This window comes from Gymnodraco acuticeps, unplaced genomic scaffold, assembly GCF_902827175.1.
Source record: "Gymnodraco acuticeps unplaced genomic scaffold, fGymAcu1.1, whole genome shotgun sequence".
Classification (NCBI taxonomy): Eukaryota; Metazoa; Chordata; class Actinopteri; order Perciformes; family Bathydraconidae; genus Gymnodraco; species Gymnodraco acuticeps.
Window position 1 is genome coordinate 5,071,048 of NW_022991154.1, and position 24,706 is coordinate 5,095,753.

The 24,706-nt window shown below is 41.5% G+C and overlaps 1 protein-coding gene and 2 long non-coding RNA genes across 4 annotated transcripts in view; 2 read left to right on the plus strand and 1 right to left on the minus strand.

Moving 5' to 3' along the window:
• Positions 1-8,613: 8,613 nt before the first annotated feature.
• On the minus strand, positions 8,614-16,180 carry LOC117560584 (sterile alpha motif domain-containing protein 3-like). 2 transcript variants are annotated; one of them, XM_034237507.1, is made up of 7 exons: positions 16,138-16,160; positions 14,795-14,854; positions 12,135-12,242; positions 10,879-11,824; positions 10,397-10,552; positions 9,571-9,660; positions 8,614-9,151 (listed from the first exon to the last, which is right to left on the minus strand). In XM_034237507.1, exons 4-7 carry the CDS (start codon positions 11,797-11,799, stop codon positions 8,822-8,824), a joined length of 1,497 nt encoding a protein of 498 aa, XP_034093398.1. In that variant the 5' UTR covers positions 11,800-11,824; positions 12,135-12,242; positions 14,795-14,854; positions 16,138-16,160; the 3' UTR covers positions 8,614-8,821. The 2 variants fall into 2 exon arrangements, with proteins under 2 accessions (XP_034093398.1, XP_034093399.1); XM_034237508.1 differs by lacking the exon at positions 12,135-12,242 and having other exon boundaries at positions 14,816-14,854; positions 16,138-16,180.
• A 632-nt stretch (positions 16,181-16,812) lies between these two features.
• Positions 16,813-18,956, plus strand: LOC117560585. The gene is made up of 3 exons (XR_004571193.1): positions 16,813-16,893; positions 16,970-17,063; positions 17,148-18,956. It is a non-coding gene; the product is annotated as an uncharacterized LOC117560585 (long non-coding RNA).
• A 5,101-nt stretch (positions 18,957-24,057) lies between these two features.
• The window catches only part of LOC117560478, a 2,623-nt gene continuing 1,974 nt past the window's right edge, over positions 24,058-24,706 (plus strand). The window contains exons 1-2 of the long non-coding RNA XR_004571167.1: positions 24,058-24,335; positions 24,424-24,572. This is a non-coding gene — a long non-coding RNA (uncharacterized LOC117560478). The remainder of the gene's footprint in view (positions 24,336-24,423; positions 24,573-24,706) is intronic.

A 24,706-nucleotide genomic window follows, 5' to 3' on the forward strand; every position in this document is an offset into this window, starting at 1 on the left:
TTTTAAAAGTGTATCTTACCTTTTTTCACCTAGTTAACTTTTTATTTATTTATTCATGCATATTTTACTAATCACATTACATTTCATTTAGCTGACGCTTTTATCCAAAGCGACTTATAATGACCGATTACAGGGACATTCTCCCTGGAGTAACTAAGGGCTAAGTGCCTTACTCAAGGGCACACTAGTGGTGGTGTTCCTGGCGGGATTTGAACTCACAGCCTTCCGATCTTCAGCCCACCTCACTATCCATTAGACCAGGCATCCTCAAACTACGGACCCTGGTCCGGATCCGGACCGAACCACCACTGTCTCCGGACTCCGAGCAAATTATACTTTTCATATGTATTATCTCTCTGTATTATATGTGAGACATCGCCACAACTTATTCGCAACGAGTCAAAATGCTCCGCTATGTCCACTGCAAACAGCGCTCTGCATGTCTGACTGTTCCACTGTGTTCCACCTGTGTGTGTCAACGCTTTGGTCCAATCACATTCAGCATCCAGTCAGCGTTTTTTCCCCCCAAACAATCTGCGAATCAGAGGCACAGTAGGGCGGGTCTTCGCGGAATGTGGGTGGGAAAAATGTGTGTGTCTCTTTCAACCTGTCTAAGTCAGAGCGAGAATTAAAAAAAAAAAATTCAGAGCGAGAGTTAACAGCTCATCTAGTTCCATCTGTACTGTAGCTAGTAGCCTAGTTTCACCTACCGGGGTGGCAACTGACACCCTAAAAATAGGCCTTGCCACCCCAGCTGCCACCCCAGTTGGCAGCTTTGTTTTGAAAGAAAAGTTGTGGCTCATCGGACATTTATGAGAGAAAGTCTCTAATGTCCGAGTGCAAGTGAATGCAGCACAAGATGCACGTCATGTAACCCCTCCCCCGGTCCTGGCGCGAGCGTGGATATACGATTGGCGGCGATTTCATTTTGAACTGGACGGCGCAAAACGAGAAGCATTCGGACCCAAGCACTGAAGGAATGAGGTATTTGCGGTCTACACTGACAGAGAAGAGCCTGTCAGTTTGACTGTACTCAGCATTGAATCAAAACGCACTAAAGCTGTTGATCTTAATACGTTTGTGAGGCGTTGGTAATCGCCGCATTCAGCTGTAATAGACATGTCAACTTGATGCTCTGCTCACGGATGAGCATACACAACTATTAAGATGATGACCTTACGTGTGTAAATATATTTTTTTCTTTGAGGGGGTCTGCCCCCAAAAAACAGTTTTAAGTCAGTGCATTTCCTTAGCTGTGGGTGAGTCCACTGACAATGCTCAGTTGCTGGTGTTTGTGAGTTTTTATGATGAGGCAAAGGGGGAGTTTGTTGAAGATGTGTTGGGCCTGACGAACCTCAGTGGACACACAAGGGGGAATACATTTCTAAAGCAATAATGGGAATGCTGAATGAAAATGGGTGCAGCTGCCTTTATTCATAACTGTGCAGCTCTTACACTGCGACTCTGAGGGGTCAAGCACAGACACAACAACAATGAAAACTGCTGCATACAGATTATTTTTGTTTTTGCAACCTCGTGTTAAGAATCTTGTTGCAATTGTTTAAAAGTTTGAATGACCGTAATAAACGGACCTTTGTCTTATTGAAACATTTATTTTGGACCTTTAAGATTTGTATTTGAGTACCCCTGCATTAGACCAATCACTACCCTCTCAAATGGAAATATGTGTTTACATAAATGGTGACCACACCGTTTGAGACCCACTGAGAACTTAGACTAAGTTAACTATCTAAACACTCAGAGAGTCCTTTACCTCACCTGAGCTGAGGTTATCCCGAGCTTGAATGACACACAGAGACCAATCAAGGGCTTTGATTTATGATCTGTATGACAGTGGCCATGTCGGCAGGCCACATCATGTGGACAGCCAGTCACCCTGTGTGAGGCAGGCCACTTAACAGGCCAGAAGGAGGCGAGATCAGAGCAAGGGAGCGAGGGATCATTGTCTACAAGTTAATCGATCGCAGATGGCGTCGTGGTCACGGACGAATAAAAAAAAAAAAACATTAAAAAAAAGATTTATAAAAAAAAAAAAAAAAAACTAAATGGGTCGCGAAATATACTTGGGCGGCCGTTAATATACCTGGGCGGCCCGCCCAAGTATAGTCTATGTGTGGGAAACCCTGGTTGTATTTATTTATTTGAGTGAATACATTATTCACAGTTTTAAAATAATAAAAAAAACCCAAAACATATTTTATGTTTTGTGATAATTTTTTCTGCTGTACCGAAAACGTACCGAACCGTGACCTAAAAACCGAGGTACGTACCGAACCGAAATGTTTGTGAACCGTTACACCCCTAATATATATATATATTATATTATTATCGGTTATCGGTATCGGTCTTGAGAAGCAGGAAGTTATCGGTATCGGTACCGGTTTCAAAAAACCAATATCGTGCATCCCTAGTAATAATGGATATATTGCACATGTTTGCTGTAATTCATCATTTGTAAAATATTATACTACATGGGCTGTATGATGTAAATCTTGTACCGTAAATCTTGTATTAAATAAAGTTAATATTACCGACGTAGATTAACGTTCCTGTAGCTTCTTATTGCACTTGCAATTGTTTTAGTTATGGGCTACTTTACATGAATAATCACAGTTACTATCCTTTTACTCCATCACATTTCAAAAAGAAATAGGCTATTGTTATTTTAACTCCACCACAGTAATCCATCGTCAGCTTTACTTTTTAGATAAAGTTTTAACTCACAATTGATCATAACAGGCTTCAACATATACATTTTTATATATTACCAAGTGGTTTCATGTACAACCCACACAATTATCATGCTAAATGAAACTCTGTTGCTTGGATATCACTAGATCCTGATGTCAGCGTAATATAAAAGTACATAACGATTGATGTGTAACTTAGCATAATTTACTAGCTAGCCGCTAGCTGCTAACTGCCGCCTCGTTAATATAAATCCAGTTCCATTCTGTGATGAACGCGCGGTGCTGTTACGTGTACGCAAATTCACGTGCTTAATGTGAACGAGCCTTTTGGGCGGCGTGGTTAAAGTTGCGCATGCTCTATGAGTGCACATACGGGTACTTCTCAGGCATGCCGGGTAATCTGTGACGTTTCACTCTCTCAAAAGTTGGGCCATTTTGTCATCATGTGCTAATGAGCAACTCTCATAGGAATGAATGAGGCCCCCCCTCCCACGCTGTATCCAGTTCTTATTATACATCCATGGGATACACTGATGGTTTCTCCACGGCTCCTCCGCGGATGCATTTCCGGGAACGGTGGAAGAGTGACGCACGGCCGGTGTCACTACCCGATCCGTCACCCTGCCCGATCGGTACTGCGCATGTGCGAGATGGTCCGCCATATTGGACAACTCCGGACGGCAACCCAAGATGGACACTTGACACAGTGGCTTTTAGCAAAGCTCAAAAATAAAACTCGAGAGAGAGATGAGTTATTGTTATTACAATGTGACTTCACTATTATTTAACAACTCTTTTATTGGGTTCTTTTATTTGGGGTTAAGTACATTGTCAGAATAAGTGAGATATTAATGTAACTTCTGTTAGACAGCCATATGCCATACATTTTTGCATACATTCACAGTAAATATTTATTCAGTATGATAGCTGTCTAACAGAAGTTAAATTCATTTCTCACTCATCTGACAATGTACTTAACACAATAAAAAGAGTTGTTAAATAATAGTGAAGTCACGTTGTAATAACAATAACTCATCTCTCTCTTGAGTTTTATTTGTGTGCTTTGTTAAAAGCCACTGTGTCAAATGTCCATCTTGGGTTGCCGTCCGGAGTTGTCCAATATGGCGGACCATCTCGCACATGCGCAGTACCGATCGGGCAGGGGGACGGATCGGGTAGTGACAGCTGTCGTCACTACCCGATCTGCAGCTCTGCCCGATCTGCATGTTGGGTGGGCGGATCGATCCCAAAATATCGATACTTCCGATATTACGTTACGTTTCAAAATATCGATACTAGAGCCAATAGGATCGATACTGTTATACTTTTTTTCTCGTCTCCTCTACTCGTCAATTTCTTCAAAAAACTATGTGCAGACGAACACAAGTATATGCTCTTTTCTTCTCTCTCCACTGCTGTCCTCTTCTCCTCGAGGTTCCCTACCTGAACGCCGATTATCAAGCTGACTGACAGCAGCCAGCAGGGCAGGACAGCAGCAGCCAAAGACTCGCGAGTGCAACACACACACGCGCATGATGGCTGAGAGAAAGAGCAGCGTTGTGTGGAGCAATTTCACAACTGGCAATTAAAACTTAGCGAACTGTGATGTGTGCAAGAAGACAGTTCGCTACTTTGGCCACTTTGTATTGTTATTTTTCATGTTTGCACTTTAAATTTGCAAAAGTAAAACGTGTATTTGTCTATAAAAACTGTCCTGTCTTTATTCATGAAAATGAACTCAGATTTAGTCTATTAATGATGATTTCAGCTAAAAAATCATGTCATGCAGCTCTCCCCTATATGAAAGTACATAAGACGCTTTTCATTAAAAAAAGTATCGGTATCGATATCGGTATCGGCGATACTGGCCCTGAAATACTTGGTATCGGATCGAATCCAGATTTTGTGGTATCGCCCACCCCTAGCGCATGTGCGAGATGGTCCGCCATATTGGACAACTCCGGACGGCAACCCAAGTAGGACAACATTGACACAGTGGCTTTTGGCAAAACTCAAAAGGAAAACTCAAGAGAGATGAGTTATTGTTATTACAACGTGACTTCACTATTATTTAACAACTCTTTTTATTGGGTTCTTTTATTTGGGGTTAAGTACATTGTCAGAATAAGTGAGAAATGAATTTAACTTCTGTTAGACAGCTATCATACTGAACACATATTTACTGTGAATGTGTGCAAAAATGTATGGTATATAGCTGTCTAACAGAAGTTAAATCCATTTCTCACTTATTCTGACAATGTACTTAACCCCAAATAAAAGAACCCAATAAAAAGAGTTGTTAAATAATAGTGAAGTCACGTTGTAATAACAATAACTCATCTCTCTCGAGTTTTCCTTTTGAGTTTTGCCAAAAGCCACTGTGTCAATGTTGTCCTACTTGGGATGCCGTCCGGAGTTGTCCAATATGGCGGACCATCTCGCACATGCGCACTGCAGATCGGGCAGAGCTGCAGGTCGGGTAGTGACAACCGACACCGGACTTATCTCAGCCAATGACAGCTCTGCATGCATCCCCTGGATATTATTTTAGAAACTGCTTTCATCGCGATGCGATGTTTCCAGTAAGAACAGCTGTGAGGTCCGTGCAGAAAGCAGAGCAGTGCATATATATCACTCAGTATAACAGGCCTACTCTTTATTTGCTTTAGTTTAGTAGATAACTACAAACAAAGAGTTAATATTTTTCTAAGACCATTTAGTGCTTCACATAATAAAATACACAACGGCTGTATCCTGATTATGCTTTAGGAGCTGTGTGTGTGTGTGTGTGTGTGTGTGTGTGTGTGTGTGTGTGTGTGTGTGTGTGTGTGTGTGTGTGTGTGTGTGTGTGTGTGTGTGTGTGTGTGTTACAGTGGGTACACTGTAAAAAAATACAAGTTGACTCAACTTAAAATAATTTGTAACCCTGTTGCCTTAAAATTTTGATTAGGGCCAGGAAAGTATCTCAAGTAAATTCAACTTACAATTAAGTTCAGCCAGGAAAGTATCTCAAGTAAATTCAACTTACAATTAAGTTCAGCCAGGAAAGTATCTCAAGTAAATTCAACTTACAATTAAGTTCAGCCAGGAAAGTATCTCAAGTAAATTCAACTTACAATTAAGTTCAGCCAGGAAAGTATATCAAGTAAATTCAACTTACAATTAAGTTCAGCCAGGAAAGTATATCAAGTAAATTCAACTTACAATTAAGTTCAGCCAGGAAAGGATATCAAGTAAATTCAACTTACAATTAAGTTCAGCCAGGAAAGTATATCAAGTAAATTCAACTTACAATTAAGTTCAGCCAGGAAAGTATATCAAGTAAATTCAACTTACAATTAAGTTCAGCCAGGAAAGTATATCAAGTAAATTCAACTTACAATTAAGTTCAGCCAGGAAAGTATATCAAGTAAATTCAACTTACAATTAAGTTCAGCCAGGAAAGTATATCAAGTAAATTCAACTTACAATTAAGTTCAGCCAGGAAAGTATATCAAGTAAATTCAACTTACAATTAAGTTCAGCCAGGAAAGTATATCAAGTAAATTCAACTTACAATTAAGTTCAGCCAGGAAAGTATCTCAAGTAAATTCGACTTACAATTAAGTTCAGCCAGGAAAGTATATCAAGTAAATTCAACTTACAATTAAGTTCAGCCAGGAAAGTATCTCAAGTAAATTCAACTTACAATTAAGTTCAGCCAGGAAAGTATCTCAAGTAAATTCAACTTACAATTAAGTTCAGCCAGGAAAGTATATCAAGTAAATTCAACTTACAATTAAGTTCAGCCAGGAAAGTATATCAAGTAAATTCAACTTACAATTAAGTTCAGCCAGGAAAGTATATCAAGTAAATTCAACTTACAATTAAGTTCAGCCAGGAAAGTATCTCAAGTAAATTCAACTTACAATTAAGTTCAGCCAGGAAAGTATCTCAAGTAAATTCAACTTACAATTAAGTTCAGCCAGGAAAGTATCTCAAGTAAATTCAACTCTCAATTAAGTTCAGCCAGGAAAGTATCTCAAGTAAATTCAACTTACAATTAAGTTCAGCCAGGAAAGTATATCAAGTAAATTCAACTTACAATTAAGTTCAGCCAGGAAAGGATATCAAGTAAATTCAACTTACAATTAAGTTCAGCCAGGAAAGTATATCAAGTAAATTCAACTCTCAATTAAGTTCAGCCAGGAAAGTATCTCAAGTAAATTCAACTCTCAATTAAGTTCAGCCAGGAAAGTATCTCAAGTAAATTCAACTTACAATTAAGTTCAGCCAGGAAAGTATCTCAAGTAAATTCAACTTACAATTAAGTTCAGCCAGGAAAGTATATCAAGTAAATTCAACTTACAATTAAGTTCAGCCAGGAAAGTATCTCAAGTAAATTCAACTCTCAATTAAGTTCAGCCAGGAAAGTATCTCAAGTAAATTCAACTTACAATTAAGTTCAGCCAGGAAAGTATCTCAAGTAAATTCAACTTACAATTAAGTTCAGCCAGGAAAGTATCTCAAGTAAATTCAACTTACAATTAAGTTCAGCCAGGAAGTATCTCAAGTAAATTCAACTTACAATTAAGTTCAGCCAGGAAAGTATCTCAAGTAAATTCAACTTACAATTAAGTTCAGCCAGGAAAGTATCTCAAGTAAATTCAACTTACAATTAAGTTCAGCCAGGAAAGTATCTCAAGTAAATTCAACTTACAATTAAGTTCAGCCAGGAAAGTATATCAAGTAAATTCAACTTACAATTACGTTTCTCCAACTTAAAAAACCAAGTTCACAGGACTCTAAATAAAACAAGTAAACCATTCGGTGAACTTCTTTTTTTTTGTCAAATGAACAAATATTTTTGTTGCATCAACAACTTTTCTCAAATTCTCTCAACTCACCCTTAAGTGTCTTAAACTTAGAATAATTAGTTCAATTGACAAACTGTGTAGTCAATAAAACACTGAATGAACTGACTACCCTAATTCTCATCAACTTATTCGTTTTAGCAGTACCAACAAAGTTATTAAAGTTGTTTAAACTTGACTTTATGTTCAGGGAACATAGAAAGTTGTCTGGTCTAGCAATCTTAAATTCAGACAACTTTTTTGAATTAACAATTGCTCTGGCTACCGAATCCAACATTTTCAAACTGGTGAAGTGAATTTCTGAAACAATTAACAATCAAAAACATACATTTATTCATAATGTAACTTCGTTGAAAGTGCAGTAGCTCAAGGCGGAACATCAGCAGCACATTATTAATAGAACAACAAACTATGCCTCGAGTAATATAAGTTTAAAGGCAACGCCTTTCTTTGAAACATCTATCCAACTGCAAACAAACCAAACTTAAAAACATGAAAAGTTGTGCCTTTAACCGAATCTGTATAGTGTATAAACATGTATAGAGTGCCACAGTACACTTCCTAAAACCCGGATGTAAACTCCTTCCGGTTCCTTCGTCAAAAACGCAATGCAATTTCTCCATAGGATTTTGGAAAATAGCTGGAAATAAGGTGAACAAAACGTGATCTGTCTCTTAAATGGGTCTCAACCACAGGGTTGAGACCCATTTAAGAGACAGATCACGTTTTGTTCATCCGGATAATCTCCACATGTCTACCCTACTTTCATAATTTTCTAATCATAAATCTATCAATCATAAATCTATCGATTATATTTATGATTAGAAAATTATAAAAGTAGGGTAGACATGTGGAGATTATCCGAATGAACAAAACGTGATCTGTCTCTTAAACGTGTTTCAACCACAGACCTTATTTCGAGCTATTTTCCAAAATCCTATGGAGAAATTGCATTTGTTTTTTGTCGAAGGAACCCATGTGCAGCTTACTTCCGGGTTTTAGGACGCGTCACTGCGGCACTCTATACTTGACAGACATATTATCGTTTCATAAAATAACAAGCTAACATATCATTCCAAAATTAACAACAGAGGGAAAATCCAGCACCCTGTTTAAAAGGAAATAGTTAAACAATTGTAATGCAGTTTAGCTGGAACAGAACAAGTCTTGCTGGCTGCCTTGGAGTTGTGCAGCACATCAAATAACCACATTAAATAACCTTAAGGTGGAACCCAGACAGGGAAGGGAACCACATCTCTATATTGTGCCCTGAAGCAATTTGTTTCGCAGTCCATGAGCCCGAGCAGAGCAGGTGCCTCCACCAATGTCCATGATTACCTTCTGAATGACCTCAAAGGTATATTTCAGTCCCTTAGGGTAATCAATGTTGAGGCTGTAAAGTATGCCCATCAGCACAGCAAAGCCGGTTGGTAAATCTCGCAGCTTGCGCAAAACAATGCGCCCCTCCAGGATCACAGCAACATCCGCAATATTCCTTGGTAGGGCTGCCGGCTCCCGTTCTTCTGTGACGATCAGTACGCCAACATCCACTCCGTTTACAGCTGCCGCCTCCTCTGAGTCAGTGGCCTGAATTATATCAGAAAACATTGAATAACTAATCAATCAATCAACAACTTTATTAATCCCGCGAGGGGCAATTGGTTGTGAGCAGCTTATGTTATGTACAGGGAGGAACATACAGGAAGAAAACACACAGATAGATACACCCGGGGGCAGAGATGTGGATCATTCCAATTTACACAATAAGTAGTTCCATAGCATCACAATAAATAAATAAATAGTCAAGTTAAAAAACCTACCAAGAATGTATAAGTTTGAGTGCAGAGGGGATGAATGATTTTGAAAAGCGATTAGTCTTAAGAGCAGGTAGAGCATATCTACGCCCTGATGGCAACAGATGAAATTCATCTGCAAGAACATGGCCTGTCAAGGTGGGTGCTACATTAACACTAAGGAACTCATCTCTTATTAAGTTTGAAACGTACCTCGCAGAACTTGATGAAGTTGGAGGGATCCTCCTTCATGAAATATGGCAGTCCAAGAAGTGCTGCAGACCTTCTGTTCTGGTTGGAGTTCTGCAAAAACATCAAAACAGGCATCAAGAAAATAAACTAGAAAGACCAGGGGCCTGTACTACGAAGCAGGATTTGAGGTTAGCGAGGTCACTTCAGGTTTAACCCTGGGTTTTCTGTACTACGAAGGTGGTTCACTTCTTACTGGGATAGATCAACGCGGTAACTTATGCTGAACGCCTAACCTGCTCCGGAGCAGGTTATGTTCGTGATATCAGATCAACTCGTACAAAAGCGCCGCCTACTGACCAATCACAGCATGGTGCTCGCGGATCGTAAGAACCAAGAAGTTAAAATCATAAACCGGCTAAAAGCAACACAGTTTAAACGGACAAATGCAGAAAGGACAGCTGGCAAAATATCACCGACTGTGTGAATGCTAAATGAATAGGCTTATATATCACTGCCCACCTAGAGCACGATAGATCTGACTATATTACATGTGATCTGTTACATTAATGTGTTGCTTGGATGTGTTTTTATGGCATTGTAAAGTCCAAAAGTCAACATTTATTGTAAAAAAGATAGATGTAATAATTTTCATCATAGACAACATGTTTTTATCAAACGAAATATTCTGCTTCAATCCATATTTATTAGCTTAGTCTTTCAAAAACTAAAATGTTCACCAAGATAAAAAATAAAAGAGTTTGGTCTCCGGCATGTAAAGACATCACTGTATTAACGGGGCGGTCTAGCAGCAATCTAACAGCAATCCAACAGCAACTTCTTCACTTACTTCAGAATCCAGAGACTCCAGCAGACTGTGAATCTTTGTGTCGCGTCTCTCTCGTGCTTTGTACAACTCGAGCAGTCTTGGCAAATGCCGGTCGAGTCCAGAAAGGAAGGACTTGGGGAGGTCAGCAGCCACAAGACGCGTGAACTCAGCAGCAATCTGTAAGGACCAAAACAGAACCCCAATATTAAAACATTCAGAAGAATAGATTGCTCTCCTGTTCGTCCCTGACCCAAGATTGGACAGGGAGCGGCCCCTGCAGACACCCACTGCTCCTGGCTGCCCTTGGACGAAGGACAGCACAGATGGGTGAAAAGCAGAGAACACATTTCATTGTGCATGTGTATTTGTGTTTTGTGTTGATGTGTCGCCTCCCACTGCACGCATGTGTTGATGTGTCAAAGCTGTATGACAAATAAACAATTCTTTAAAAATTATTCTTCAATTATAAAGAGGGGGTGTACATGTGAAAGCTTTATACTCACTTGTCTTTCTGAAAACAATGCTGGCCATCTGCTTTCAACCTCCGCCACAAGTGGCTCCTTCTCAACAATTTCCTGTCTCCGCAGCGCAAAGGACCTGCCCATCAGTGAATCTATCAGATTACAGTCCGGCTTCTTCTTCTTTACCTCATCTTGCAGAGTTATTCTCTCCTCTTCAAGGCTGTTGGGAGTTCTACCTTGCGGAAAATCTGGGAGGAAATTGATCTCGGCCCGCTTTGCTTTCTTCATCTTTCTGGTTTCCTGACCTGCTGACCTCTTGCGGTTGATTGTAAGCTCAGGACATCCAGCAATACGATACTTCTGACGCAGGTTTCCCATCTTAAAACTGAGGCTAAACTTCCAGCAGTACCATCCCTGTGTGGATCCTGGCTCTTTTAAGCATGGATGTTTTTCAACCAGGGCTTTGGCAACATCTTGAACTTGTTTTGGAGTTGGATATGCATTGAAGTCGTACATGGCTCGCCCAACCTTGTCAAGAATGTCAGTCTTGACATCATTGGTGGGAGCGAACAAGGAACCATCCTTTTCATAAGCTTCATTTCTTCGCCTGAGCTTCAACTCAATGTCATAGGAAAAGCTGGGTATGGTGAATGGATCAGGCCAGTGTTTTGAACGACCAGACGTCTCTCCTGATGACCCACTGGAAGTGTCCAAACTCCCTGTGTCCAATGTGTAGTCTGACATAATGATCTTCAGTTTAAGCCTTTCTCTGGGTAGCTCCGATATGTCCGTCAAGTTGCAGAACTCATTGTTGAATTCAGGATCTTGAAACTGGATGACCATCTCACCCTCCAGGGTGAGGTGGTTCTTCAGTATGGTCTTCAGTTCATCAACTGTCTCCGGAAGACTTTCAATTCGAACTCTCTGTATGTTGTCATCTGCAAGGATGACGTGAAGCAACATGCTGGCTGTTCAATAGAGGAGAGAGCTGGGAGAAAAGAGAATATGAACATTAGGTAACTCAGGCATGTGTGTTACGGTCGGGTTAAGCAGGACCCAAACGCAGACAGAGACAATGGCAAGTTTTGGTGAACAAACAGGCTTTACTGGAAAAAAATTTTTACAGTCAAAGCACTGACAGAATAAACCGACAGATAACGATGGTACGAGGGGAACAACGACGACAGGTAGGAAATCTGGGAGACAGACAGGCAAGCAGGAATCCAGGACAGACAGGCTGGCAGGTAGACGGGGAAGGAGAATAGGGAAATACGAATAGGGAATAACAGGGTTAATACCTCAATGTATTAGGAACACCTTAGGTGAGATCAGGAGTCTTCCTTGCAGAAGGTAGGGGGACAGTGGGGAGTAACTGTTCAATTCTTCTGGCTCTGCAACTAGGAGGTCTGTGGAAGGTTTCTTGGTAAGTTCGTAGCATCTCAGGTGCTCCACGTACCAGGCTGAAAAAGGCTCAATAATGAATGAGGCCTTGTCTCCAACAATCAGTACTTTGAGAATCTTCCCAAAATCAGGGAGCCCACTTGTGGTACCAATAGATAAAAACATCCCCTCAGCGTATTTTGTGCCATGCAGAGAGACACTGGTAGCAAGAGACACAGATGAAACATCTTTATACTTGAACTTGATAGCTTGTTTGACAGAGTTATCCAAAATGTCTGGAGACACAAAAGATACATTGCCAGCTTCCACAGGGGGCTTAAAAAGGCTGGGCATGTCCAGGTAGTAAGCCAGCATGAGTTGGTGTCTCTTGGCCAATGTGAGCAAAATATTCTTGAAATTGTTTACATCACGGACAGCTTTCTTGAAAAAACTATGCTTGGCTTCGAAACGGATCGTCCAACAGTCAAGCAAAGGTCCAAAGCATCGGATGAGGTATGGATAATGTTCGACAAAATGATGTTTTGGTCTTAACTTCAAATCAGGAAATGCATCCTGCAGCAACTGCCTATGGACTGAGATTTTATACTCCAAATAGCACAGCGACTCAGTTGTAAACACAGAGGAGGATAAGATTTCTACAATGTCCTTTAGTTCAAGAAGTACCCTCCACGTTTTGTCATTTTCTGGAACCAGTTGACCAACTATCAAGGGCAGTAGCCTTAATAGAGTCCAGTTCTCGTGTCCATTTCCCCCAATTGTTCCATTAACTCTGAAAGTCTGACTTAGTCTCTGGGGTTTGTTAGTCTTATCCGAGAATGAATATGGGAATCTCTGAATGGCAGTGTTCAATTCAGCAAGTGTGAAGTATTTATCATGAATCAATTTGCTCAGACACAAGCTAAGTTCAACAGGCACAATTCCCTCTAATAGGTCATGTAGAACATCAGGTGGGAACCCTGTTACAGTGTGAAAATAGGTCAACCTGTTTAAAACACAGTCCCTTTTAACACCATTTACACTTGTGAGATCTGCATTTTGTTTGAGCTCCGAAACACAAGCTTCATAGGACAATTTAGTCCTGAGAGGAAATTAATCACCTCTTATTTCAGTAGTCTGAATATCCTTACGACTTGCCAAACAAAATCTACAAAACTTATCTACATTAAACGACTCCTGAAAACCAGCAAGAGAATGAGCTCCCAAGTTATCTGCAGAGACAAAAAGCACTGTCCCTTTAATATTTGCCCCCAACCGCTGGATAAAAACTCCTTGGTTTTCAAGTATCTGTAGATCTTTCAAAAGTGGATCTAGAATTTTAGTGTACCCAAATGTTTTTAAATCGTCACTCTTACAGAAAAGGGCAAGGTAAATAGATGACAGAGCTGATCTATATTTGATCGGTAGATTGGCAATTACCCAATACAAGGCACACACTTTATGTTTTTTTCTGGAGGTGCCTAATGGGTTACAAACCTCAAAATCATCTATATACAAACCAACAGCAATTGATAACTCATCTCCAGAGAGCAGAGGATTTTCTTTGAAAAACAAGCCGTCACGAAATGACTTAAATTGACCAGACTGCAACTTTGAACAAGATTCTTCAGCTAACACTTTGTCAAGGATATCATTCCTGTTTAGCAACTCAGTTAGCACACTCAATATGGGCACATATACAAACGTTTTTTTCCGGTCTGCATCTAGGACATATTCTACTGGCTCAATGACAGGGAAATTATCTTTGAAAAAAGTTGACCTTTTGTGATCAGTGCCAAAAGGGCCACTCCTTGAAAGAAAACCAAGAGGATTTGTTCCCTGTATAGCCTCTGTTATCAACGCTAAGGTGCTGCCTTAATACATTTTCAATAGATGTCTTGGTGCACTCTCCAGCTAGAGTACCAATTTCATATAGTTCATCAACTATTTCTTGTGTAGCTGACTTGGAGACATGCAAGAGTGTCTGCATACGTAAGAATAAGGATGCAAGTTTAAGCTTAACTGACTCTCCACTAACATGTTCAAATTCATCATGTGAGACATCCTCTTGTGAGACATCAATGTCTATTGGTGCCGTTACATTACATTCCCCACTGATTGCAGCTGGTGGATCACAATCATAAATTAACTCGGCCCTTAAATCTTTCAATTCGGAAGAGCAGTGATATCTACTTTTATGTGCTCTAAAGGTGGAATACACATTAGAATGAAATAGACATTGCTGAAAAGGGCACTTCAGTTTCCTTGTTTTTCAAATGAACTCCAAAATGAACAAAGTATTCTTTAAGTGTACAGGGCTCAGAGAAATCACATAATTCACAATGTAGTCGATAAGTCACAATATTATTTTGAGATCCACGAGCAACAGTATCTTGAGGTCTCAGAGTCACTGTTTCATGCTTCAGTAAATGATTCTTGAGGGCTACTTGTGTCTTGAAAGAGCACACACAGTCACTGTAGATGCAAGGCAAAGGACAATACCTACCATAATGTCCGTGTTTCAACTTATAGTGCCTTATTATACTACGCTGGTTAGCTGAAGAAAACGTGCAGAACTTACATTTCCACTTCATAGGATTACCTAGTTCTACAATGGAATGGTCCTCTCCCTTTACACTTCCTGTGAAAAAAAGAAAAAAAGTCAAGGTGGTTTAACATTAGTGCACACAAAAAAATAAAAGCACTGAAATTAATTGCCTGTGTTTTCCCCTATTGCTAGCTGAATTGGGGTTGAGGAGATGTGACCATGTTACTGTAATGTTAGTTGGTTGGGGTGTCTCAATTACCAAAAGCCCTGGGACTTCCAGCAGGTCCCCTGCCTGCAGCAGCCCAGGTGCTGGGCTTGGGTGTGATAACAGTGATTCATAGGGGGAAAGGCACTTTTAAATGGGGGGGGGACGTGTCATTAAATAGGACCCAGTCAGGGATGCTCCAGGCCGGGCACAGGAGTGTTTATATACCCCCTGGATAATGGTAATAATGGTTAAAAATCATTGTCATGGGGAGAGAAGCCTATGCAGGGGTACATGAGACTTTTCTCTGCTCGCGGCAAAACAAGCTCACCAAAATGGCTTCACCGTTGTGGCAGTTCAAGGTGTCCTGATAAGACAATAAAATAGCTCTATGCAACGTGTGTGAAGCAGAAAGACAGAGGTGACGGAGACACGCAGCTCTACATAATCACCGCCGCAGGTCCTCCCGTTGTGAGGGACCGTTGAGCGGAGCAACACACACACACCCTTCCAAGTTACACACTTAACTATTTTATCTACCTCTGGAACAAGCTAAACTAGTTATAAATATGTTTATTCTTCACTGTCGGGTCACTCATTACCGGATTAGCGAGCTGCATGAGTCTGAAACTGACTGGCTGTCAGGAGAAAGAGGGAAATAGAGCCTCCGTTTCTCCCGTGTTATTATCCAAAGTGAATCTAAACTTCTTTTGAATGATGTACTTCATCTACTATAAGTAGTTAGTCTGAATGTAATAATTTGTTGTTTTTGTTTGATCGGAGCATCCCTAGTAAACGCCATAGCACCCCCGCAACCCCCCCCCCCCCCAGTTAACCGTTGGTCATTTTGAAAGTAGCAGGCAAGGTGAAAAAGTTTGAGAACCACTGCCCTATACAAATTCCGAGTATGTGTGAAGCATGTACATGGCCAATACAGATGTTGAATCTTGAATATATCCCAGGAAACTAAACCATTCTGAAACCCCCATGCACATTTTGGCTCTTGCAACGACTGAATTCACTTGCTAGCTAACGTTAGCTAGCTACACTAACGAAGAGGAGAAACACGGCCACCGTGGCTAGTTAGGTTTTGCCTCTAATAAACGTTATACATACATACATATAGGTACATTTAAACATTAAACTCGGAAAAAATAAATTATTAACTCACCTTTTGTAATTATTCACAATTTCAACCGCACCGCGCAGGCTTAGTTTTGAATTCGTTCCATGAGGGAGGATGCTGGATGCACGGGTTGACACACGCAATTTTGCAGGGGCAGTATTCTGCGCATGTGCAAAAGCTGAGCAAACTAATCATTCTGAATTGAGTGTACTATTTTAATTTCACAGACAAGTTGAATGGATTAAAACTTGACGTTTCTAGTTGTCTCAACTTTTTGGTCAAATGTAGGTGACCTGACTCACATAAATGAGTTAAAGGAACTAAAATCCAAAATATTTTTTTACAGTGTAGTTGCGGCGGACAGACGGGTCTCAGTTGGTTTGGTGTCCTCTGCTTACTTTTAATAGCCTACTTGTAAATACAACTTTTGGCCCGTAATTTCAATTCCCCATTTCAGCGACCAGAGAGGGGGGGGGGGATATATCCAGTCTCTGATTGTGTTACGTTATTATGAGAGTGCTCTCATACTTTAAATTGTATAGCCTATGTAGCCGGCGCTACTGGATTAGCTGTCAGATCATTTCTTCACGTGGCTGGTTCGCCACTGCCCCTTTAAGACACCCCCCTTCTTTAGTCAGCTGGCCTTTCCAAGGAAAACGCCGCAGCTGTACGTAGTTCAGCATCTCCCGCCACACTTTAAATGCCCACTCACACCTCACCCAAATCAGCTGTGACTATTACGAGTGTTCTAGTTCCAGTCATCGTTGTCTGGCTGATGGGCGTGTATTCCCCCTATACGAGGTATGTGAAGCTGCTGTTAGGACTTGTAACATTCAGTGTACCACTAAATTGTTAACATGTGGCCTGTAAACGCCAGGCTTCTTGACAGCCCCAGCAGAGACTGTGTAAAGAATCACAGTTGCGGAGGTGTCCAGTGAGGTGATATTTGAGTGGGTGCGTTTGCATCAGAGGTAGGAGATTAATTGTATGTACATTGAAGGACATTCATATACATCTTTATACCATTTCTAATCTCCTTTCTCCATTTATTTTAGGATTAGTTTGCTACCGTTTTGCCTTTCCTTTTCTTGATCTTAGGTTTTAGCTGTATTTTACCATGCCTACAGGCTATTTGTTGCCTAAGTATTGATTTGCCTGCCAACTATGTTGGCAACGTGGGCGGGAGCTCAACCTTTGAGGCACGTGACGTCCCGACTCCCGTGTTGTGTACTTACCCAGCCACAAAAGTTACGTATTATCTTATATTATTAATATATATATAATTCTGATGTCTTTGGTTTTTTAAACATTCCCTGATAAACGTTATTTCAGCGTCAATAAATGAGTGTTAATCCCAGTGTGTTTAGTGTACAACATCACATGTCATTTTACCTTCAATTCACGGTTTTCAAAACGTTAGCCACATGCTAATGCTAACCGGAAATGAAGAATTTTCTGAATAAAAGTGTTAAGTTAATAGTTAATGTGAACTTCCGGTTTTTTCAGAATAAAACTGCTTTAAATTAAAACCCTGTATTTAATTTAAATTACGTCATATACTATTTTATTTTAATTTAGTAGGAGAGGTTCTAACCCTAACCCTCATTGAGGCATTGCGCACTGCATTGAGGGGCTTCTCCTTGGTTCTAAGAAAGAACATTGACCCTTAAAAAGCAAGAAACCATGAGAATCACAGGTTTTCCAGACAAACCTTTGCTATGAAATCAAAGACATGTATGTTGGCTGATTCAGGAGTGTAGGTGGACACGCATGCAATTACACAACATCTTCCATACTACTGCAACATACCTACCGGTGGCGGAAGCATACACGCAAGTGGGGCGGGTCTGTGTACCAACAAACAAGAGACAGCCAGCTAGAAACCTTTTATAGGGTGCCCCCTGGTGGTGACATGCTCACAAGAGACTTCTGGCCAACTGCTGAGGGTTTCCCCAAAACCACAATATCACCACGTGTAGCTGTATCCAATCAACACTCACTGCAAATCACCCATATCTGCATGCAAAAAGTGCCCAGCAAACCACATGCTCCACTCCACAGTATGGCCAGGATCGTCACTGAAGAAGTTTAAGCACAGAGACAGTATTAGACCTTGTGGGACAGGGTGGGTCGTTACAAGGAGGGTGCTGTAGCTTTAAAGATTTAAATCACTAGTTTGTACACAATACAACAAACTAGTCAATAAGCAAAACATAGTAGCCTACTGCGGAGGCTCGCTCACCAGTTAAAGTGCTGCTTTAACTGCACGCCTTCCTGCTGCCTTGCTTGGGCCGACACTCAAAGTGTGGAAGTCACTGAACTCTGGGGCTAACTCCCTCTATAACTTGTCCTTACTTTGGCCAACTTGATTTAAATTAGTTTGTTTATTTTATTCTAGTTGTTTATTTTGTTTAACTGAACCTTTTCTCTTTTGATTTGTTTTATTCTTAAATGTTTACACAAGTTATCATCTGCTTATGAGAACATATTTGATATTGTGTTTGTTGATTACTTTGATTTACGTATTTAGCCCCCATTAACTGCGTTTCCCTCTTTGTTTCCCTACTTAGTTACTGAGAGCTGACGGTGGTGGTGCTGGTGTCCAAGGTGGTGGTTTTCCTCTCTTCTTTTGTGTGTGATGTGCTCCCCCGGGATTTGATTTCCTGCACGTATGACTGGGGTGATTTAAGTTTGGTTTGTTTGGGGATCCTTCCACTCACTCGTCGACCCTATCCCCCCACTGGTAAGCCTCAGCCCCCAATTCATTTTTCCCCTTTGTGCTACAGCCCTGTGCGACTGTTTTTAACTGCATTTTAACTAGTGACTTGTGCCAAATAAAATTGTATATTTTTGATAACTTGAAACCGCGTCTCCTGCCCCATTAGTATTCGAACCTATGTGTCCTCTCTATAACTGAAAGAAGTGTTAATATTTCCTTGGGTGAAACTCCCAAGGTGGCGTTGTCGGAATGGTGTAATCAAACCAACTTTAACAAATACATTCACCTATCCTCCCCTCTGCGGCTACTGCCACACGCTTTTAGATTTTAATTTAATTTTTGGATTGATCCCGCTGCTGGTAGGGAACTGCTGCGCGCAGTTCCCTCCCCCCTCCAAGGGAACTCCGCGCAGACAGGCTTCCGCTCCTCGCAGCAGATCGCAGCAACGAGCCTCTCAACGTCCCGACCAATCAGAGCACACTGGGCTCACAGGGAGGGGGGGGCAGGAGCTCCAACAAGCCGTTTAGGACAGTGAATACACATACTTTACAGAGATGCTGTATGAGGAAACCAATGTGAGTTTGGAAAATTGCACAATATAAATCTATTTTAGTAGACCTCAACAATGGAATTATGATCAGTAGAAATGGCCATGACATGAGACTTTTAAGAGGATGTTTGTCCTCCTGTCTTCTCTTGTTTCCTTATCTTTCTTTCAGGTGTAACATCTAGGCTACCAATGGTTGCTGTACTAGTCAACCCTTCCAGTGCATGACATTAAGGATTTTGGGAGATGGCCCTGAAAAATGCTCGCGGACTAAATGACGCACGAAGGGTTTGGGGGGCCTCCCCCTAGATTCTAGAACATTTAGATTTTTGCTGGTCTTAGATGCTGTCTGGTGCATTCTCTAGACTGAATTATAAGATGAACCACCACAATATTATATTGTTCAATTTTATTCTTAATTTCACTTGTTTGTTCTTGTTTGTGTTTGCTCGCTTGCACGCCCTGCATATAAGAAATACTTAAGTTGTTGGTCAAGACACTTTCCATCTGATGAAGGCAAATGCCTTCCCAGATGTAAAAACGTAGAAAACATTACATTCAGTTATAATAGAATATAATTCCTTTATTGTCATCGCACCAGGTACAACGAAATTTAAAAAAAGCAATCCTCGCAGTGCATTTCCACATAAAACGAATAAATATAAACATATATACACACATAAACATATGCTCACACATCCATACCAACATGCATACATGCCCGCACATTATTTAAATACAGTTTACAATATAAAAAACACAGGGATGATATTTTGCATCTCTGATGTCGATCAGTTAATAAGTTAATACAACTATTAAAAAGTAGTGCAGTTGTAATTGTTCAGTTCAGCGTTTGACGGTGTTCAGTTCTCGTATGGCTCTGGGGTAGAAACTGTTTTTCAGTCGGTTTGTCCTTGATTGAATATAGCGTCTACCGGAGGGCAGAAGAGCAAACAGGAAGTGTCCAGGGTGTGAAGAGTCTGCAATTATTTTTGCCTGCTCTGTTGAGGCTATAACTGCGAAAACAAACATTATCACATTATTACACACTATTATGGCCCCTGTTAAAAATGTTTGTAATGTTATCTACTGTAAGTTGGTCGAACGAATGCCTCCTCATCCGGAAGCTGACTGAGCAGACCCGAGCAGCAGTCGAGAGGAGCCGAGCGCATCCGCGAAGCACACAAAATGGGACGTCAGAGTTCCCGTTAGCCGGCAAATCTAAATCTCTTCGGTCAAAATAATTTCCCTTTAGAGCAATACCGCTTCAGTTGCACCACTTATGTGACAGACAAGAAGAGTCAATTCTAATGTCTAACACTTAATGTGGAGAAAGAGATGTCCTGTGTGGGTTGATTGTGCGTTGATCTGTTGGTAATGCCTCGGGGTTCCGGTGGGCATGTAAACAAATGCATAATGCTGCGCTATACTTTGTGGCCTCACCCAGTTGCATAGCGACACTTATTGTTTAGGTGTCTTTTAATAAGCAGGTAGTCATATCATTAGCTGGATCTGATCGATATGGACATAAACGCGAGTGAAGTCTAATCTGACGGGAGAGAGATCAGCTGCTGCTGCTGACTAGTCGACACGCAGCTCTGCATAATCACATGCAGCGGTGAGCGGACAAAACACACACTTCAGGTTAGAATATCACACGTAGCTATTTTAATTACCTCTCAAACTACCTGAACTACTGTAGTTATAGATATGTTTAGTTTTACTGTCGGGTCACTCATTACTGATCCCCGAGCTGCATGATACTGGCATAATAGATTGCCCGATCGGGCAACCAGCAGGTGAGGCTTCATTGCCCGAGCTAAATACTAGATATATATAGATATAGATAGGGCCATCGGGCAGCCCTTAATGTCGAGCCCTGCCTTCTGATCAGGTCCTTTTCCTAAATAGTGATAAGTTGTTTTCCAGTTCAGTATACGTTAATTTAGCAACTTAATGCTTTACCGCTGTTGAATAAATCCTATATTGCTAGTCATTTTATTAAAACTACGATTTGTAAACTTTTTGATTACAATAATCTTTTTGTTATAATTGTAAAACATATCTTAACATCCATCAGCAATCAATAAAACAAATCATCCAACACAAAATAGAAGCAATTCTGACCTATTCTATTTATTTTTATACAACAGCATCTATTGGGACTGCTCATTGATGTCATCAAGATTCATTAATCATCCATTAATGGCGCATTTCCACTGCAGCGGGTACCCCCGTTTAAGCGTCCTTAATCGTCCTCAAGCGGCCAGGCCAGTTTTTGGTGGCCTTTCCATATAGCGTAGCACCGGCTAGCGGGTACTTTTCCCTCTTTTACCGGCCCCATAAAATCGTGGTTCTATCAGGCCAGGGCTGAACTAGTGACGTCAACACTCTCGACTGCTGATTGGTCAGAGAGAATCGTCACAAGATTGTGCGCGAGTTCATCCTAGCGTCGCATATATCTAGAAGCAAGCGTGCAGCATTTTTATAAACAGCATTTTTGTAAACGGAGGAGCTACAAAAATGGCAACGTAAAAGAAAAGCACACCGTGGTCGACCGAGGAGGTGACGACGTTCCTACATCTCATTGGGGATGATAAAATCCAGCGGGAGCTCGACGGAACAACTCGAAATGTGAAGCCGATCGCCCCGCCTACACTGCGTTGCTACCCCAGGTCCTAAACTGTAATGGAAATGCGCCACGGCCTCGGACGGCCAGCGAGGCAGCCCGAGGCATGAGCGAGGACGCTTAGGGACGCTTAAACGGGGCTACCCCGCTGCAGTGGAAACGCGCCATAAGTCTACCTTTTGTAGTCGGCCTCTTATGGCGCATTTCCACTACTCGGCCTCGCTCGGTATGGCTAGGCCTCGTTAGGCCTTGTTAGGACTGGCTTACTTTATGGCGCATTTCATTTTTTTGTTTTCTTAGTTATGTTCTCTGTATTTTTTATGTTTGTTATGTGTAACGTTGCTGCCTTCTTGGCCAGGTCAGCATTGAAATGAGATTGTATCTCAATGCTTTTATCTGGTTAAATAAAAAATAAATGTCCATTAGTTTAGTAGCTGGGGCAGTAACGCAGTGTAGGCGGAGCTGCGACGTCATCTTCGATGAGAACCGCAGAAAAACAACATCAGCTGTTAGCAGTCAAGCTCACAGCTCCTCATATCTGTTCAGAAACTAGACAAAAGTTAAACAATTATAAACCATAGACTGTCTGTGTCATGGTGGCGAATACAGTCGCTGGTTTATTTATGTCTGTATAGGCCGTTGTGAGTGTGGACGATCGGAGCATATACGGAGTTAGCTTAGCCGATCTCCATTTAGACAACATGCATTTAAAAAGGTTTTTCAAGCTCGGTGTCATCGTATTGGCCAGTCTAAGGCGGTGAACGGTGTACCGTCTGATCACTAGGAACTCCTATGCGAGGGAAATGCTGGATAAAGCTAGTCTGAAGCTCGGGCTGGACCGTGCTGTCCTATAGAGCAGTGGGTTTCAACTGGTCAGGCCTCGGGACCCACTTTTTACTTGGTCAATACATCGCGCGACCCAACATTTTGAAGCACTCAAATCTATTCAACAAAAAACGTGCTGTAATATATACGCTTTTCAGCATACAATATTAATGTAAGTGAAGTACAGTGCATATATCCCTTATATCCCTTCACAGAACTAAAGTATGCTTTTAAAAAAGGTTTAATGAGATGATGGAATCAAAGCTGAACTATATAAAAAGGCACACATGCTGAAAACCGAACCCAAGCAGGGGGGTCTGGGGGGATTCTCCCCCAGGAGATTTTTAGAAATACTAACATAAACTATGCATTCTGGTACACTCTGAGAAGAAAATAAATAGATGTATTACTACCCGACATGTTAATATTGTATGCCATTGTTTGTTTTTCACTTTATCTGACATCTTGCTGCGAGAAGAGTAAAGAGGAGATAGTCTGTGTGACTTACTTCAAATTGTGGGTAAGGGTAGATAGCTCCAATTGTTCTGTGACCTGTCAATCATCAGACCGGGGCTCATATTTCTATGTGTTCATTTCTATCTGAAGTTGTACCCATGGATGTATAAAGAAGAGTTCTACAGCAAAGTTATTCTCCGTGGGGACTTCCGGCAACAATCTTGATTCTGATTGGCCAGAAGACTCGAAAAAACATCAGCAAAGATATTTTATTGAGAGGATGATCACTACGTGACAGAAGTTTTCAAAGCCGTTTATGGTCTCCGGTACTTCCTGTCCAACGCCGACTGCATGCACAGCACAGCGTAAGAAAATCGGGCCTTCAAAATAAAAGTTTGACTTTTTCCCCCAAAAAAAAAATTCAATTCAATTTTTTTTTTTTTTCACTCACACATCCGCGACCCACTCCTAACGGGTCCGCGACCCACTTTTGGGTCGCGACCCACCAGTTGAGAACCACTGCTATAGAGCATGAGTGGGAACAAAGAAGGCAACAACAAGGGGGTGAGTAAAAGAAAATCTGTCATATTTCTACCCTCACCTATGGTCATGAAGGATGGGTCATGACCGAAAGAACGAGATTGCGGATACAAGCGGCCGAGATGGGTTTTCTCCGCAGGGTGGCTGGTGTCTCCCTTAGGGATAAGGTGAGAAGTTCGGTCATCAGGGAGGGACTCGGAGTTGAACCGCTCCTCCTTCGCGTCGAAAGGAGCCAGTTGAGGTGGTTCGGGCACCTAGTTAGGATGCCACCTGGGCGCCTCCCTAGGGAGGTGTTCCAGGCACATCCAGCTGGGAAGAGACCAAGGGGTAGACCTAGGACCAGGTGGAGGGATTATATCTCTTCGCTGGCCTGGGAGCGCCTTGGGATCCCCCAGTCAGAGCTGGTTGATGTCGCCAGGGAAAAGAAAGTTTGGGGCTCTCTGCTGGAACTGCTACCCCCGCGACCCGACCACGAATAAGCGGGAGAAGATGGATGGATGGATTTCTAGATGCCAAGTCATTTTTGGGTCAGTCGCTGTTGCAGTACGATTAGTTTATTTTCGAAAAGAGTTTTCTAAATCCACTTGTGTAAATGTCTCTCTGCGTCGCCTTTAGCCGGTCCAGCAGTTCTCCAAGAAGGAGATCGAGGACCTGCTGAGGAAAGGAGCCTACGCCGCCATCATGGACGAGAACGACGAAGGCAATCGCTTCTGCTAGGAGGACATCGACCAGATCCTGCAGCGAAGAGCCACCACCATCACCAGGTATACGTTCTTAGCAGCACTAGCCACTTGCTCTTTGTGAGATACCAAGTACTTGGTTGTTTGAAATGTAATATTGATGATGTAATAATTAAAACTAGGGATGGGTACCGAGCCCCGGTATTAACGGGCCCCCG